This window comes from Caenorhabditis briggsae (assembly GCF_000004555.2).
Source record: "Caenorhabditis briggsae complete genome, chrIII, whole genome shotgun sequence".
Taxonomy (NCBI): domain Eukaryota; kingdom Metazoa; phylum Nematoda; class Chromadorea; order Rhabditida; family Rhabditidae; genus Caenorhabditis; species Caenorhabditis briggsae.
Genome location: NC_013490.2, coordinates 713,802 through 730,183, shown reverse-complemented (window position 1 = coordinate 730,183; position 16,382 = coordinate 713,802). Strand labels below are relative to the sequence as shown.

At 36.3% G+C, this 16,382-nt stretch overlaps 9 protein-coding genes and 1 non-coding gene across 10 annotated transcripts in view; 5 read left to right on the top strand and 5 right to left on the bottom strand.

Annotated features, from left to right (window-relative positions):
- The window catches only part of CBG26092, a gene marked incomplete at both ends in the record, with an annotated part of 10,714 nt that extends 6,957 nt beyond the window's left edge, over positions 1 to 3,757 (bottom strand). The window contains 2 exons of the mRNA XM_045243340.1: positions 3,495 to 3,615; positions 3,664 to 3,757. Of these exons, the coding sequence (XP_045099642.1) occupies positions 3,495 to 3,615; positions 3,664 to 3,757 (215 nt within the window). The remainder of the gene's footprint in view (positions 1 to 3,494; positions 3,616 to 3,663) is intronic.
- A 21-nt stretch (positions 3,758 to 3,778) lies between these two features.
- Positions 3,779 to 4,322, top strand: CBG26091 (the record flags this gene model as incomplete). The annotated part of the gene is made up of 2 exons (XM_045243339.1): positions 3,779 to 4,182; positions 4,238 to 4,322. 2 exons carry the CDS (start codon positions 3,779 to 3,781, stop codon positions 4,320 to 4,322), a joined length of 489 nt encoding a protein of 162 aa, XP_045099641.1.
- Positions 4,323 to 4,698: 376 nt separating this feature from the next.
- Positions 4,699 to 5,166, top strand: CBG15126 (the record flags this gene model as incomplete). The annotated part of the gene is made up of 2 exons (XM_002642810.1): positions 4,699 to 4,850; positions 4,932 to 5,166. 2 exons carry the CDS (start codon positions 4,699 to 4,701, stop codon positions 5,164 to 5,166), a joined length of 387 nt encoding a protein of 128 aa, XP_002642856.1.
- A 1,143-nt stretch (positions 5,167 to 6,309) lies between these two features.
- On the bottom strand, positions 6,310 to 9,139 carry CBG15127 (the record flags this gene model as incomplete). Its single annotated transcript, XM_045243338.1, has 3 exons — positions 6,310 to 6,674; positions 8,023 to 8,399; positions 8,970 to 9,139. The coding sequence occupies 3 exons, from the start codon at positions 9,137 to 9,139 to the stop codon at positions 6,310 to 6,312; spliced, it is 912 nt and encodes a 303-aa protein (XP_045095675.1).
- Positions 9,140 to 9,375: 236 nt separating this feature from the next.
- CBG15128 lies at positions 9,376 to 10,364 on the bottom strand (the record flags this gene model as incomplete). Its single annotated transcript, XM_002642812.1, has 2 exons — positions 9,376 to 9,565; positions 10,189 to 10,364. The coding sequence occupies 2 exons, from the start codon at positions 10,362 to 10,364 to the stop codon at positions 9,376 to 9,378; spliced, it is 366 nt and encodes a 121-aa protein (XP_002642858.1).
- Positions 10,365 to 10,747: 383 nt separating this feature from the next.
- Positions 10,748 to 11,920, top strand: CBG15129 (the record flags this gene model as incomplete). Its single annotated transcript, XM_002642813.1, has 2 exons — positions 10,748 to 10,917; positions 11,551 to 11,920. The coding sequence occupies 2 exons, from the start codon at positions 10,748 to 10,750 to the stop codon at positions 11,918 to 11,920; spliced, it is 540 nt and encodes a 179-aa protein (XP_002642859.1).
- Positions 11,921 to 11,985: 65 nt separating this feature from the next.
- Positions 11,986 to 12,210, bottom strand: CBG15130 (the record flags this gene model as incomplete). The annotated part of the gene is made up of 2 exons (XM_002642814.1): positions 11,986 to 12,082; positions 12,125 to 12,210. 2 exons carry the CDS (start codon positions 12,208 to 12,210, stop codon positions 11,986 to 11,988), a joined length of 183 nt encoding a protein of 60 aa, XP_002642860.1.
- Positions 12,211 to 13,933: 1,723 nt separating this feature from the next.
- Positions 13,934 to 14,653, top strand: Cbr-cnc-6 (the record flags this gene model as incomplete). Its single annotated transcript, XM_002642815.1, has 2 exons — positions 13,934 to 14,094; positions 14,482 to 14,653. 2 exons carry the CDS (start codon positions 13,934 to 13,936, stop codon positions 14,651 to 14,653), a joined length of 333 nt encoding a protein of 110 aa, XP_002642861.1.
- Positions 14,121 to 14,204, bottom strand: CBG28993. Its single transcript has one exon. It is a non-coding gene (tRNA).
- A 957-nt stretch (positions 14,654 to 15,610) lies between the features above and the next one.
- Positions 15,611 to 16,382, top strand: part of Cbr-tbx-43 — a gene marked incomplete at both ends in the record, with an annotated part of 3,799 nt that continues 3,027 nt past the window's right edge. Inside the window, 2 exons of the mRNA XM_045243336.1 lie at positions 15,611 to 15,708; positions 15,768 to 15,949. Coding sequence (XP_045095674.1) covers positions 15,611 to 15,708; positions 15,768 to 15,949 — 280 coding nt within the window. The remainder of the gene's footprint in view (positions 15,709 to 15,767; positions 15,950 to 16,382) is intronic.

The following is a 16,382-nucleotide window of genomic DNA, read 5'->3' as shown; positions in this document are numbered from 1 at the left end:
CTGAATTTCTGAATTTCTGAATTTCTGAATTTCTGAAAAATAAAATTCATAAAATAAAAAATTCGAAATGCTCCAACAATGACCACTGGCTATTCTATTTCGAACTAATTTCGAAATTGAAAATAAAAGAAAAAAGGGAAATTGCTCAGCCATCCGGTTGGGATCAGAGCTACACATGCCCCTGAGTCGTCGTGTGCCGTGTGAGCATCAATTTCTTTTTGTGTGTGTGTGTGGACACTTTGAATTAGGAATTATATTTTTCTAGAAGATACATGTATGATGATGTGTCATCTGGATGGATGGTTTCGGATAAAAACCACCATAAGACACCCACCTTGTTTTTTATATGACACGTGGGACACAATTGGGACAAATCATTGGTAGATCAAAAAACAGAGATACATTTGAAAAAAAAGTTTTTTCTAAAAAATTGAAAACGTCCAGCATTAGAACCAAATTGACAATTCAGTGGTTTTTTTTGAAATTTCAATTTTAAGACTAATTTTAAATTACCGCCGATGAAAGGTTCTTACAAAATAGGAAAAAATTACCAAAAAAATATTGATGATATTATGATAAACAATTTCTCAGTTGATAACTTTTTGATATCTTTCACAGAAATCGAGATAATTGAGCTCGAAGTGGACGGTATAGGTGGGCTTCCATTAGAGGAAATTAGGTATACCGTAAAACCTCTAATAGAACAACACCCGGATCGTCCACTTTGAGCCTATATATCTCATTTTCTGTGAAAGATATCAAAAAGTGGCTGACTAGTAAAATGTTGCTGATATCCTGATAAACATTTTACTAGTTAACCACTTTTTGATATATTTCAAAAGAAGTGAGATAATTCAGCCCAAAGTGGACGATCCGGGTGTCGTTCTATTAGAGGTTTTACGGTAGTTCAAAAAGGGAATTTTCTTTAGTTTGAAAATTTTTAATATTTCTAAAACCAGATCATCACACTATTTTTTGTGTAAAAAACTAGAGTATTGTGTCCTTTTTTGAGGTTTTTTTCCTTCCCTAATCGTAGGAAACCATCAATTTTGGGTTGCGTTTTTTTAGTTCTCTTCTCTGTTACTTTTTTTTTTATTGGAACTTTTTTTGGGATGAAAAATAGTTTTTGCACAATTTCTCTTTTTTTGGATTTTGCAGAAATTCTAGGAAGTTTAAACATTCCAGAATTTTCAGAAAATCTGGAAATTTCGATACCAGAAATTTAGAATTTCAGATTCTCACATGTTCAGATTCTCAGAAAATCTGGATTTCAGAAATTCAGAAATTCAGAAATTCAGAAACTCAGAAATTCGAAATTTAGAAATTCAGAAATTCAGATATTCAGAAATTCAGAAATTCAGAAATTCAGAAATTCAGAAATTCAGAAATTTAGAAATTCAGAAATTCAGATATTCAGAAATTCAGAAATTCAGAAATTCAGAAATTCAGAAACTCAGAAATTCAGAAACTCAGAAACTCAGAAACTCAGAAACTCAGAAATTCAGAAATTCAGAAATTCAGAAATTCGGAAATTCAGAAATTCAGAAATTCAGGAATTCAGTAATTCAGAAAATCTTGATTTCAGAAATTCGGAAATTCAGAAATTCAGAAATTCAGAAAACCAGAAAACCAGAACATTAGAATCTCAGAAAATTGGAAAAAATTAAAAATAAAAAATTCTAAAAATCCAGAAAACCAGAACATTAGAATCTCAGAAAATTGGAAAAAATTAAAAACAAAAAATTCTAAAAATCCAGAAAATCCTAAAAAACTCACTTTGAGCAATGGACCATGGAAGAATAGCTCACTTTTGCAGGAAAAGGGGGGAAATTCATCATAACCCCATAAATATCATTTTGATGTCTTCAAAAAAAGGAAAAATAAGATTGCAAAAATAATAGGGACCAAATAAAAAATGATTGACAGATTGATAGGTCCAAAACGACCATAAATTGGGGGTTAATGGAAAATTTTAGAGGATTATAAAATCTCTTTAAAGGTGGGGGGACATGAAAAAATAATGTTCTCGAAATTTCGTTTAAATATGCCCCTCGAGGAGTTGAACTTGTGAGGGCGAAGAAGAGGGTGCGGCGCCGCTACCGACTGAGCTACACGGGCAAAAAAAAAGGGGTCGCCCGATTGCATACATAAAGGCGAGGACGACAGCTGTACGCAGAGTGACATTAAGCGTTGTACACCGTCACGGTAGAATGCATACTCTGGCCCCAAAAATCCCCCGTAAAATCTCCTGTCCCCGCACCTTTAAAAAAACCAGGGGTTTTCTGAGAAGTTAAAAAAAATCAAAAAATTGAGAATTGAAACAAAAACTCAATTTGAAATTTGAATTTCATAACTCTAGATTAATTTTAGAATCATTCAGATTTTTCAAAAATTCAGGAAATTTTAAAAAATTGTGTTTTAACCCCCCTACTAGTCGTTGTGCTCCAAACTGCTCTCAGCCTCTCAATTTTTCATTTCCGTCTCATTATTTTTCGTTCGAAATCAAAAATGCATAAAGGTTTGGCTCCGCCCATTTTTGGAGAAACCCCCAAAAATTAGTAGGATTTTTTAAGGATTTCTAGAATCTGCAAGCATAGAAGTGCCGAAAAAAAAATCTAGAATTTTATAAATCTTCAAATTTAGAAAAAATAGAATCTGAACACTTTCTGGAACAAAAAAATCGGGTTGTCGTCGTTCCTAAAAAGGAGAAAAAAGATGAGAAGATAAAATGAAAAAGAGTAGAAGGAGGGGGCTCCCATGGGATCCTGAAGATATGAAAAAACGGAAGGACCAGAAGAGAAAATGATGCTTTCACTCAATGGAGAAAGAAGAACATAAAATCAGATGGAGATGGAGACTAGAGAAAGAAAGAGTTATGGATTAATAAAAAACACACACAAAGTGGAAATATTTTTGCGAAAAACGAATGTAGACTAAAAAGTTTGGCGGAGGCAAAGTATTGGAATTTTCGAAAATATTAAAGTAGTGGTTTTTGATTTTCAGCCATTTTCAGGAGTCTGGACCTTGGCTGTCAGGCTTCCAATCACTTCAAAAATTGTGGAGGGTCTAAAACAGACCTATATTAAAAAATTTGCATTCACAGAACTTTTTGAAAATTCCTAGTTTTTCAGCTATTTACCGATTACTGAAAGTCCCCTTTTCTTGCAATTTTTAATGGGTTTCTCTAAAATTCGTGATTTCAAATTATTGAATCTGAATAACCAAAATGAATATTATATTTATTCAAAGCCCTTGAAATTATCTACAAAATGGCATTATTTTCATTTTTCTATCTCAATTTTGAAGCTAGATATGCGCCTTTAAACATCCCGACATGGTGGAAGTTTAAAGGCGCATAACTTTTTTCAAAAGCTGAAGAAGAAAAGGAAATTTTCGATCCCCTTCTAAAAATTTTTATGTGTTTCGAATTATTCTGTTCTGTCTATAAAACAAACTCAGTGATTGTTATTTAAAAGTTAGGGGTCCCCTCCCACTTACTGTTGCCTATTGTACAATAAATGTCGATAGATTGCTTCAATCCATTCGCACACTCTTGTTGGTCATATAAACGTTCCTTGCATCCCTTGTTTGCACGATCGTAAACTGAAGAACAATCTGAAATCCTTTCCGTACAAATAATCGTTTTCATTGAAACCCTGTTACCTTGGTTAGGGCACTGATCTTCGAAGTACCATGCGAAAAGCTGTGCATAGACATCTGTGGTACTACTCAATTCGATACTATCGATGGTTTTCATCGTACGATGTGTGCCCGTTGTATGAATGAATCCCCCTTTTATTGCCTAGCCTTGACCTTGACTCGTATCGTGGATAGCAATGGTCGTCATGGCACGAGTTCTCATCCTTTTGGCTCTTCTTCAAACTACCCTTGCGATGGTCCGAAATCTCATTACCGAGTCTACGGGTCCCTGTACTGTCCATTAAAAACAGAGTGGAAGTGGTCTGCAAAATTATGGGAAATAGACGGTCTTCTTGAGGCGGACCAAATAGATTGTAGAGAAGGGTCTGGCTCTGCTCAGTTTGTAACCTACTTCATGGAAGGTGATATCGATGATGGAAATGATAAAGCTGAATTTGAAGTCGTGATTCGTCATACATGCCATACCGACGGCAGGCGGAGAAAATTCAAAGGAGAAGATGCAAAAGTTGATATAGCACACGGGTCAGTTGAATTGGATTTTTGCTTCAAAAACAAATAGTTAATCAAAATTTTTCAGCGACTCCTACCTTTTCAAAGCCAGTCATCTAGGTGATCGCCCTGGTGTTATACAGGAGACAGATACGTTCGGATGTACTGCTTAACTTTTCTTACTTGTTTTAAACCTTGAATTCGAATTTAAATAAACATTTAATATTTTTGTTTAACCTGATACATCATAGAATAAGTTTTCAGAAATTTTGAGTTTCCGGAATTTTCCAGACCATCTTTTGTTGGCACTCTAGTTTACCAAAAACTACTGCCCTGTTTTTTCCTTCTGTGTCTCAAATCGGGGGTATTCTCCAATTGAATTGTACTTTTAAGGAACTGTCTGGACTTTTTTTTCTATTACTTCTTTAGATTGGTCTTCTTTTTTCTTTATTCGTCAAATGAACAAAAAATCAATGGTGTTCCCCAAATTTGACTAAATGTTCTTTTGTATAAAAATCCCTGGGATCTCAGATAGATCAGAAATAAGTCATGAGATCCATAATTTTATATTCTCTATGTTTTTTGGCACTTGTAGTAATTTTGGAAGCTGTCGGACCACATCAAGAACCAAAACACGTGGAATCCAGATCTGTAGATCCGAATTTCGGGCATGCCAATGCTGGAATCTGGAAGAATGATGGGTGAGTTGGAACTCTAAAATTCTGAAATTCTAAAAACCTATTTTTGCCCAAACTCCAAGATTCTGAAAAAATAAATTCCAGAAAAAAACGCGAAAAACGCTATGGCTACTATGGTGGATATGGTGGCTATGGTGGCTATGGTTACGGTGGATATGGTGGATATGGCGGATATGGTGGATATGGAGGATACGGTGGCTACGGTGGATGGGGACGTGGCTATGGAGGATGGGGACGTAGATATGGCGGTTATGGTGGCTATGGTGGATATGGTGGATATGGTGGCGGATGGCGACGACGATGGGGATGGGGAAAATAATTGTTTTATGTGATTTTTGATTATTTGTTGATATTTTAAATGTTTCAAAAATTCTTTTCTGGAATGTTTTTATGATAAATTTTGAAAATAAATTTCCTGAATAATTCCGATTTTCGCAATATTCCGAATCACCTGAAATGATTTTTTTAAAAAATAATCCCTATCTGATTTCTTCTAACTTCTCCAAATTTCCAATTTCCAAAAATTCCGAAATTCGGCCAATAATTTTTTTTTCTCAATTTCCCACTTCCTTGTTTATTGGTCGAATGGACCAAATACCAGTTCTTCTTTAATTTTGTTATCAATGAATTTTTGGACCCCACCCAAGTTTTGGTCTCTTCAAAGTATTTGTTGAAAAATCCAAGTTTGGAAAATTCTGGAATTTCAGAATTTCAAGAAATATTTAGAAAATCGGTAATTTTTCATTCAAGCAAAAAATATTTCCAAAATATAACATTTTCAATGAATGATCAAAAATTCAGTATTCCTTTGACTATTCACAACTTCCTCATTGGCTTTTCTCTGCTGATTGCTCAGTCTTTGTCCCTGATTGGACATTGTTGGTCGATTCGGGTCGAATTTGCGAGCCGGCGAGCGGATTGATCTGGGATATTTCAGAATATAAAGAAAAATGCTGAAAAGTCAATGTTTTTAGTCAAAAAATCAAGTTTCTAGCTTTCCTAGAACCCGAGTTACAACTATTCAAAGTTTACAGGGAGTGAGAGAGTGAGAGAGCGCAGACAACGAGGCACTCTAGCTGTTTGCGTCTCTCTCAGCTTTAATGGGTTATATCTCACCTCCCAGTGGGTCTAGAAATCTAAAAATTCTAAACAATTTTGTGTAAGTATATTGGGAATTTATTTTTTAAAAAAAATACCTTAATCCATTTACTTCGATATTGGAAAAAATCAAGAAAATAAAAAATATAGGAAAAATGGAGAATTTCATTGTTGTAGGACAAACAGAAACAAATTCAGAAGACGACGAAGAATAAGAAAACACAATAAAGAAAGTGTAAAGTGGACAAAAGAATTTCTTTGACTGTCTGGGTCTACAATTTTTTCTGTTTATTTTAAACTTTTTGTGTCCAGCCGCTGATTAGCCGCCAATCAGCCGTCCGCGTTTTTTAAAGGTTTTTAAAGGTTAGAAAATTTTGGATTTTTTTTTATTTTCTGCCATAATAATAATTCGAAGAGCATCCATAATAGTAATTATTTTGGCAATTATTATAGCCATAATAACTGTTACTGTTATAGTCATATCCATAGTTACCGTAACCATAACTACCGTAACTGCTATAATAATAGCTAGGATAGTAGTAGTTATAATAACTCGGGCTACTGTAATATCCATAATAATAACTGGGGCTATAGTAATGATGAGAATGATGCATGTGATGGAAATGATGATGGTAGCCGTATCCACCGATATGATGATGGAAATGAGAACCGGAGTAGCTGTGGTGGCTATGGTGACCGCCACTGTATCGACGGGCGGAACGTAGGAGTCTGGAAGAAATTTGGTAAAATTTCAAAAATAAGTTTCGTGAAGAACAGAATTAGATAGAGTATGAAAAACCAAAAAGATTGGTGGAAGTTTCATAATTCTAGCGCCAATGGGAGTCGATGTACAGGCACTTGAAGTTTTGAGGGGAGACGCAGACAGTTAGAGTATCCCGTTGTCTGGGTCTCCCACTCTCTCGCACCCATAAACTTCAAAGGGCTATAACTTGGGTTCTAGTAGAGCTAGAAAGTTGGTTTCTTCACAGAAAGATTAAATTTTGAACGGTTTTCACTATAGACCATTTTCAACAAGAACTTTTCAAACTTAATATTTTGAATTACCTAGATTTTGACTTTAACTTTAAAATTTGTGATTTCTCATGAAAAGTTCCACAAAGTGGTCAAATTTTCGTCTCTCTAGCGCTACTGGGAGCCGAGATACAGGCATTTTAAGTGATAAGGGTGAGAGACGCAGGCAGCTAGAGTGTCTCGTTGTCTGCGCCCTCTCCCTCTCTGTAAACTTCAAACGCCTGTAACTTGCGTTCTAGAAGAGCAAGAAAGTTGGTTTCTTCAACAAATTAACTTTCAAATGATCTTTTTTTCAGAAAAAGCCAAAGATGATGTTTTTCTCAAAAACTTACGTCTCATTTCCACTGTAATTCCCATCAATCACTTCCACCTCCTCTCTCGAATTCCCAATTTTCTCTGTTATATTATCGGATAACACATTTTCAATAATTTCAGCAGTGTAGGACGTGGAATTTTCTGAGTTTTTGACTGGAAATCCAAAAACCAAAAGAGGAAGAATTAGAAGAATAAAAATTATCAGCATTCTTTATTGTTTCGTTTTTCGTTTTTCAATTTAGATCACCTTTTATATATTGTTTGGTTACTATCACTATCACGGAGACCCAACAATAATTCCTGTTCCAGTTTTGGAAAGACAGAGGGAGAGAGAGAGAGAGATACATGTGTTTTTGATTGTTGCATCAGTTTAGGGAATTCTAAAATATGGCTACTTGCACAAAATTCAGAAAACTTGTGAAATTTTGTTTTCAAACTGAAAATCAAAATAATACAAATATTTTACAAAAAGAACCAAATTTCTAGCTCTTCTAGAACACGAGTTACAGGCATTTGAAGTTTAGAGAGGCGAGAGAGTGAGAGAGCGCAGACAACGAGGCGCTCTAGCTGTCTGCGTCTCTTCCAACTTAAATAGGCTGTATCTCGGCTCCCAGTAGGTCTAGAAACCTAAATTTTTCTCCATTTTTTTGCGTATTTTTTCGGACAATTCCTATTTGAAATTTAAAACTTTATTTCTTCAGAAAAAAATTTTATTTGGCTTTATAATAACTGCTACTAGAAGAACATCCATAATAGGAACCATAATAGTAGTTATTCTGACAATTGTTATAACCATAATAGTTGTTGTTGTTGTAGCCATATCCATAGTTACTGTAGCCATAATTACTGTAGCCATAATTACCGTATCCATAGTAGCTTCCATAATAGCTCGGACTGTAATATGAGTAGTAGCTCGGACTACTGTAGTATGAAGAGTATGACGAGTAGTAGCTAGGACTATACGATGAGGAAGAACTTCCGAATCTTGAATAGCTTCTGAATCTTCCAATACTACTGTAACTGCGAGATCCTGAAGAGGAGTAGCTACGAGAAGAAGAAGAAGAACGGCTTCCACCACCATAGGATTTTCGAGCGGTGCGAATGTTTCTGAAATTCAGATTTCTAGAAGGAAAAATCATACAAATTGGTAAAAGTTTCATGGTTCTAGGCGCACTGGGAGCTGAAATACGGTCAGTTGAAATTTTACACTCAAGAGAGAGGGGGAGGAGGAGACGCAGACAGTTAGAGTGTCACGTTGTCTCTCTCTCTGTAAAACTTCAAATGGCTGTAACTTGAGTTCTAGATGAGCTAGAGAGTTGGTTTTCTGGCAGAAAGTATTAAATTTTGTAAGCTTTTTCAACATAAAGCTATTTGAAAAACTTTTGTAATTTTTGGTTACTAGTTAACTGAGTTTTTGAGCTGATTGTGGAAAAATCAGATTTTGCATAAAAATTCTTGGAAAAACGTAAAAGTCTCAGGGTTTAAGGCCCTCTGGGAGCTGAGATACAGTCATTTAAAGTGAAGGCAAGAGAGTGTGGGAGGAAGAGACGCAGACAATTAGAGTGTCTCGTCGTCTGCACTCTATCACTGTAAAACTTCAAATGACTGTCACTTGGGTTCTAGATGAGCTAGGGAATTGGTTTTTTTGTAATTTGGATAGTTTGAAAGTCAGCTTACGTCTCATTCCCACTATAATTTCCATCAATCACTGTCACCTCCTGAGATGTTCCAATTTTTTCAATAACAGCATTTTCTTCAGTTCTCGAGACATTAGAGGACTTTTCAGCAGGAAATCCAAAAGCTGGTAAAGCAAAAAGCACCTGGAGAGCGACTAGAAATTTCAGCATTTTTCAGTTTTTTGTAGAATTCCATTGTGCCTTTATATATTGTTTTGTTCCATTTCATGTTTAAGGAATAGTCGCAAAAACTACTACTATGTATTTGACGGATTTTAACATGAGGAGTAAAAAATGTAACTAAGTAAAAACAAAAAAGTTTCCGGTCAAAGACTAGAGACTGTGATCCTTGTTTTATTTTGAAATCAAAGTTTATCAGTATCACAATAATAAATAGTTTTAAATTATTAAGCTTTATAGTAGTAACTGTAGTATCCATATCCGTATCCATAACCATATCCATAGCTACCGTAATATCCGCCATAATAATAGTATCTTGGACGGTAAAACGAATAGTATCTTCGTCTTCCCCATCCTCCATAATATCGACGTCTCCAGCCACGACCACCATAATATCTTCGAGCGGTTCGGATTTTTCTGAAAAAAAAAAACATTTGGGGGTTAATGAAATCAGAGAAAGTAGGAAAAACTAAAGGTTTAGTGAAAGTTTCATAATTCTAGCGCCCCTAGGAGCCGAGATACAGGCATTTGAAATGTGGAGGCTGAGAGACACAGACAGCTAGTGCGTCTTGTTGTCTGCACTCTTTCCTCTCTCTCTCTAAACTTTAAAAGCCTGTAACTTTGGTTCTGAAAAAGCTAGAAAGTAGGTTTCTTCACAGAAATAATTAAATTTTGTATTGTTTTCATTACGGATCGTTTTCCACCAAAATTATGCAAATTTCGAACTTTGAAGTCCTTGCAAAAATGTTAGATTTTATAAAATCCAATTTCTCACAAAAACTACGGAGAACGGTTCAGGTTTCAACTCTCTAGCTTAATTGGGAGCCGAAATACAGGCATATGAAGTTTAGAGGCTTAGAGACACAGATAGTTAGAGTGTCTCGTCGTCTGCGCTCTCTCACTTTCTCGAGTCGTTGGGATTCAATTGGCTGTAACTTGGGTTCTAGAAGTGCTAGAATGTTGGTTTTTTCTTTAATTATGTTTTCAAATTATCCTTTTCAGACAAAACGAAAACATTTGAAATTCCAAAAAAAACTTACGTCTGATTTCCACTGTAATTCCCATCAATCACCTCCACTTCAGAGTTCCCAACTTTTTCTATTATGTTATCCGATAACACATTTTCCGAAGTTTCAGAATTGTATGATACAGAACTCTCTGAAGACAATCCTAAAATAAAAATCAACAAGATCACCAGGACGAGTTGTGTTTTCATGATTTTTAGATTTTTCCTTTGTTGTTTCAGACAATTTTATACATTTTTTGTAGTGTTCTGTTTCTTGTTCCATTTTGTTCCTAATTTTCGCTTTAATTATTTCCTGTTTTTTTTTGGTGAAATTTGGTCTCTATCATTGTTTAGAAAAGAAAAAACAACTGATAAAAAATAATCCTGGGTGCAAAAATGATTTTTTCTGAAATTTTTCAATAAATTTATTCAGTTCAAGTGTCCTCAAAATTGCAGCAAACATCTGAAAATTCGTCCGTCAAATCCCAAAAAAAAAATGCAGAAATCTGGTCAAGTTGGCTGAATGAACAGGGTGTGATCATACTATAAAAACTCAGAATCAACAGAATTCGATATTCTAAAAAAACTGAAAAATGCTGAAATTTCTAGTCGCTCTCCTGGTGTTTTCTGCTCTTCCAGCTTTTGGATTTCCTGCTGAAAATTCCTCAAATGTCTCGAAAATTGAAGAAAATGCGGTTATCGAAAGAATTGGAACATCTCAGGAGGTGACAGTGATTGATGGAAATTATAGTGGAAAGGAGGCGTGAGTTGAATTTTGAAAACATTTGTAATTCCAAGGAAGGAGATTTTTTTTAGAAGGCTATTGGTCAAAAAACCAACTCTCCAGCTCTTCTAGAACCCGAGTTACAGCCATTTGAAGTTTTACAGTGAGAGAGTGCGGACGACAATACACTCTAATTGTCTGCGTCTCCCCCTTTTCCTCTGTGTCTCTCGCCGTCAAACCTTCAAATGGGTGTATCTCAGCTACTAGTGGTGCTAGAAACATGAAAACTAAACCATTCTTTTCAGTTTTTCATAAGGAATTAAAATTATTAAATTTATCAGCTAATGCAAAAAATTCGTTATCAGTTTTTTGATTGAAAACCTTGTACATCGAAAACTTTGCAAAATTTGACCATTTTCGTGAGGAAACCAACTTTCTAGCTCTTCTAGAACCCAAGTTACAGGCGTTTGAAGTTTTACAGTGAGAGGGCGCAGACGACGAGACACTCTAGCTGTCTGCGTCTCCTCTTCCTCCACTATATCTCGCTCTCAAAACTTCGAATAGCTGTATCTCGGCTTCCAGATGTACTAGAAAGATGAAACTTTTACTAATATTTTTGGTTTTTCATACTCTATCTGGATCTGCCTTTTAAAACAATAGCAAAAATTTCAGGAAACCTCGCTTAGCTCGTCACAGTCACAGCCACAGCGACACTGGATCATCATCATCACATACTTCAAGTGGACACACCCACTCTTACTCGGATAGTGGATCCCATCACCACCATCATTATTTCTATTCCAGCCCCATCCATTCTTACTCCTACTACAGTAGTCCCAGTTATTATACGGACTACAGTAGTACTTCATACAGTAGTCCCAGCTACTACAGTAGCTATTACAGTAGTCCAAGTTATTATGGGTATGGTTACGGTAGCTATGGCTACAACAACAACAACTATGGATACAACAATTGCCAAAATAACTACTATTATGGTTCCTATTATGGATGTTCTTCTAATTATTATTATGGAAGGAAATGAAGAAATAAAATTGAATTTTTTTAAATCTGGTACCTTTATTCTAGAAAATTTCAGCAAAAAAATTATCACCATTGTCGTCCCCAATCTCTTCCATAGTTCTCGCCTCGCTGTCCCATATTTCTGCCCCATTGGCCAAAATTGAATTGCCGCTTTTCGATTCGGCTGAAAACTTATAGTTAGCGTTTTCATATCCCTAAAACTTACTGATACTCAATTTCTCCGTATTCTACGCCAAAGATTCCGGCGACAAGAATGGCGAAATAGAAAAAAATAGTGGAGGAAATGTTCATTATTGGGTTCAAAGGGAATGTATGCTGGAACTTTCGAAATTTGCTTATATAGGACTATTGAGAACAAAGAACAATGGTCTGGAACTAGTCCAAGAGGCTTCTAGAAACTTTCTGAAAAAGTGAGAGTGTATTCCTCTTGGACAGTAGTTTCGAGTTTCTAGTTTTGGAAACAAGTTTTCATTAGACTTTCTGAACCACATTGTTTCTTATAGAATCAATATCTTCAGACTAACTAAATCAAAAATGATGGAACTTGACGAGTACTACAAAATGACATTATTTGAAAAACTGTATCTAGGATATGAACAAAGGTACAGGCAAAACTACCTAGGCAATGTCCGGCCTGGGATGCATCAGCCACCTTACTACTCATAACTTCAGCCATAGGCGAGATACAGCTTTCTAAAAAATATCATTTTGTAGTACTCGTCAAGTTCTATCATATCTGATTCACTTCGTTTAAAAACATTGATCCTGAAAGAAACTATGGCATGGCGCGCGGCAAGTTCGATTTTCATTTAGTTGTGGAAGAAAACGGAACTTTCTGAAAATTGATTCTTCTGAAGCCTCTAAGTTTTCAAAATTATATTCATTTAGACCGCCTAAACCTCAAAACATTCCAGAAAGCTACAGTGACGATACAGTGGATTTTCAGTAAGACTCTAATAGAAGCCCACCCTATACATGAAATCTGAGCTCTATTATCTCGGTTCAAGTGAGAGATTACAAAATGTTGTCCACTACTAAAATACTTATCATAACATCATCAATATTTTATCAGTTGACAACTTTTTGATACCTCTAATAGAAACCGAGATAATTGAGCTGAAAGTAGGCTTCAGTAGAGCGAAGACTGCAATCTTGTGGTTTTCAAATTATCAAATTTTCGTGAAAAACAATTTTTTTCAAAACGATGGTTTATGTCAAAATACTACTCGAATTTCCAGCTACAAGAGTATATAACTTTCTTTAAAAATTCAAATTTTTTAGGGATCAACTGGTCCAAAGAGTTACTAGCTATTATTGGCATCAAAACACTCTTCCTCCGTCAATTTTGAGCTCAATTATCTCGATTTCTGTAAAAGATATCAAAAAAGTTTTAACTGATAAAATGTTTATCATAATATCAGCAATATTTTATCAGTTGACAGTATTTTGACATCTGTCACAAGAACCGAGATAAAAAAATGAAGTCGATTAATGGAGCTTTTGAATCAGCCGGTAGCGCCGAAGCACCTTCAAGTGCCTTGGTTCAATTCCTACCGTTATTCTTTTATTTTCATTTTACAACAATTGAAAACACCAAGCTACAAAACCTTATGTCAAAGTTCTGTCTTCTAGTTCCTTGTCCACTTCCCTCCTCCCCCTAATATCAAAAATCCCTGACCATCGAATCCAAAAAAACCAGTTATCTGATCAATTAACCACATAGTTTATGTTCTGATTTCTGTCCTTTTTTTGGTTGCTTCGTAAATACACAAAAATGTCATCCGAATCCAACTGAAATTTGACGAATTCAGTCCGTCTGGCGCATGCAAATCGCGAAAAAGGCGAAAAATCACGTCATGTTGAGAGTTGTGTCCCTAATTAGAAGAGACTAATTACCTGATCCTCAAAATGTCTCGTGTTGTTGTTTTTTTTTCGTCGAGAAAGAACCATCTGGTTTTTTGATTTTCATCCCGTATAAAAATGGAGGGAAGAGAGCCATACAAGTCGAAACAAGATGAGACTGATAATTCTAATCGCTTTTGTAGCGCTAATTGCTACCGTATTCTCGGCCCCGAGTCCCAAGGATGATCATCATTTAGTGCAGGAGAGAGATGCATGGAGCCCCCATGATGGACCATTTGGAGTAGCAAAGGATGGAACTGGTGGTGTTGAAGGGTAAGTGCAAAAAAACCAAAAAGATTTGCTGTCCGCAGGGTTCGAACCTGCGCCCTCCTGAGAGGACTGCGACCTGAACGCAGCGCCTTAGACCACTCGGCCAGAACAGCTTGTTTTACTTGGGGGGTGAAAGTGGTAGAGGAAAGAGGGGGAAACTAGAGGCGACGGGGGAGAGAGAGCGGGAGAGAAGAGGAGGAAAAGAGATGGAGAGGGGAAGGAAAGGAGCTTAAAAGAGGGTCCGGTGTATACAAAATTTTAGTAACATTTTAGGGGGTTTCTTGAGCTTTTTGAGAGCTGAATTAGCTTAAAACCTAGTTTGAACCTGATTTTCCATCCTCAATTAGTTCCAATAAACTAAAACTTCTATTCAAAATTTCTTCTTTTCAGAGCCTCCTCGGACCAACATCACGATAGATCGAAACGATGGGGTGGCTGGGGATGGGGCCGCCCATGGGGTGGAATGGGATGGAGACGCCCGTGGGGTATGGGATGGCGCCGTCCATGGGGAATGGGCATGGGCGGATGGGGAGGATACGGTGGATACGGATGGGGACGCTAAATTGCTCATTTTTCATGAATGATTTGTATACTTTGTCTGTTGTATCAACACTTTTCTCTTTTATCATATGCTCTTAACTGGATATTTCGCAACATTAATAAAGTTTTATACTCATTTGTGAGTTGAAAATTCATTTCAAATTAATAACATCTTGGAGAATATGTCAAATAGCTTAAAATCGACGGTATTGGTCAAAAACATAGAAAACTGAAATAGAAATTCATTTTTGTAGTTGAAAATTTTTTAATAGCTCTCTTGGTCTTTGAGATGTGCGTCTTCAAAATAATGACGCCCGTTTAACAAGGGGACAAAGGTGTACTATATTTAAAGGTGCATATCTCAGAAATCAAAAGAGTTACCTCAAAAAAAAAATTACTAGGCAAATATACAAATTTTGATTTCCTACTTTTCTCCTCTAGATAACTTTTTTGTAGCTCCCTTGGTTATAGAAATATGGGTCTTTAAAGTTATGGCGCCCTTCTGACGAGGCTCAAAAGTGTGCTCTCCTTAAAGGCGCATATCTCAGAAACCAAATAAGTTTATTGAAAAACGTTAATTATCAAAATATACAAAACAAAATTTCCTACATTTTCGTAGTTGACAACTTTTTTGTAGCTCTTTTGGTTTTCGAGCTATGCGCCTTTAAAACTATGATAGCCTTTTAACAAGGGCGAAAGAGTCGCTAGGGATGTTTCGGACAGTTCCAGCTTGATTCCTCCTCTCAAAAAAAAAAAACAAATCAGTCAAAAACTCATCTTATTAATTCTCAAAGTCATCTGGTATCCCCTTAATACCTGGATTCCCAGGAGCATGGTCCGTCTCCTAACTAGATGTTCCATTAGAGGTGCGAATGTTCGTGGCTCCGCCCCCTTCATCCATTCTCACATGGTCCATGGACCCTATAATATATAGTTAGTCAGGTCCATTCTCTTTGTGATCTCGTTGTTTCCCCTCAAAATGATGCATACCCAAATCCACGTGGCACTGATGGAGAAGGCTCTCTGGAAGGAGTTTGACGACCATCGGAACGAAATGATTATAACCAAGATTGGAAGGTAATTCTAATTTTTTAAAATCAATTTTCTTTCCAATAAGTATACTGTGTACATTACAGAAATCTCTTCCCCATCCTGGAATTCGCGTTCAAGGGGCTCATTGAGCACCAAATGTATCGAATTGGCATCACGATGGAGCCTACGATTTTTCAAAAGCTGAAATTCACGGCCGGTCGATGGGAAAAGCTGGATATTCTTGAGGATCTCATAACGACCAATGAGGTTTTTTTTGTGAAAAGTGGTGGGGCAATCTTTATGGGTTCTAGGGGATAGCTCTTTTTAAAGGAGCATATCTCAAAAACTAGAAGATTTAGACATTTTTTGTTAATTACAAAAATGTTTATAATAAAATTTTACACATTTCCGTAGTTGACAATTTTTTTCTAGCTATTGTAGTTTTTGAGATATGTGCCTTCAAAGTTGGCCCGCCCACCAGCGTCGCAGGTAGAGGGGAGACGGTGGCCATCTCTTCTTTAAAGGCGCATATCTCAAAAAATACAGTAGCTTGAAAAAGTTGTAAACTGGCAAAATTTTACATACTTTTGTTGTTGACAATTTTCTCTAGCTAGTGTAGTTTTTGAGATATGCGCCTTTAAAGAAGAGATGGCCTCCGTCTCCCCTCTACCTGCGACGCTGGTGGGCGGGCCGGGGATCCTCTAGAGTCGACCTGCAGG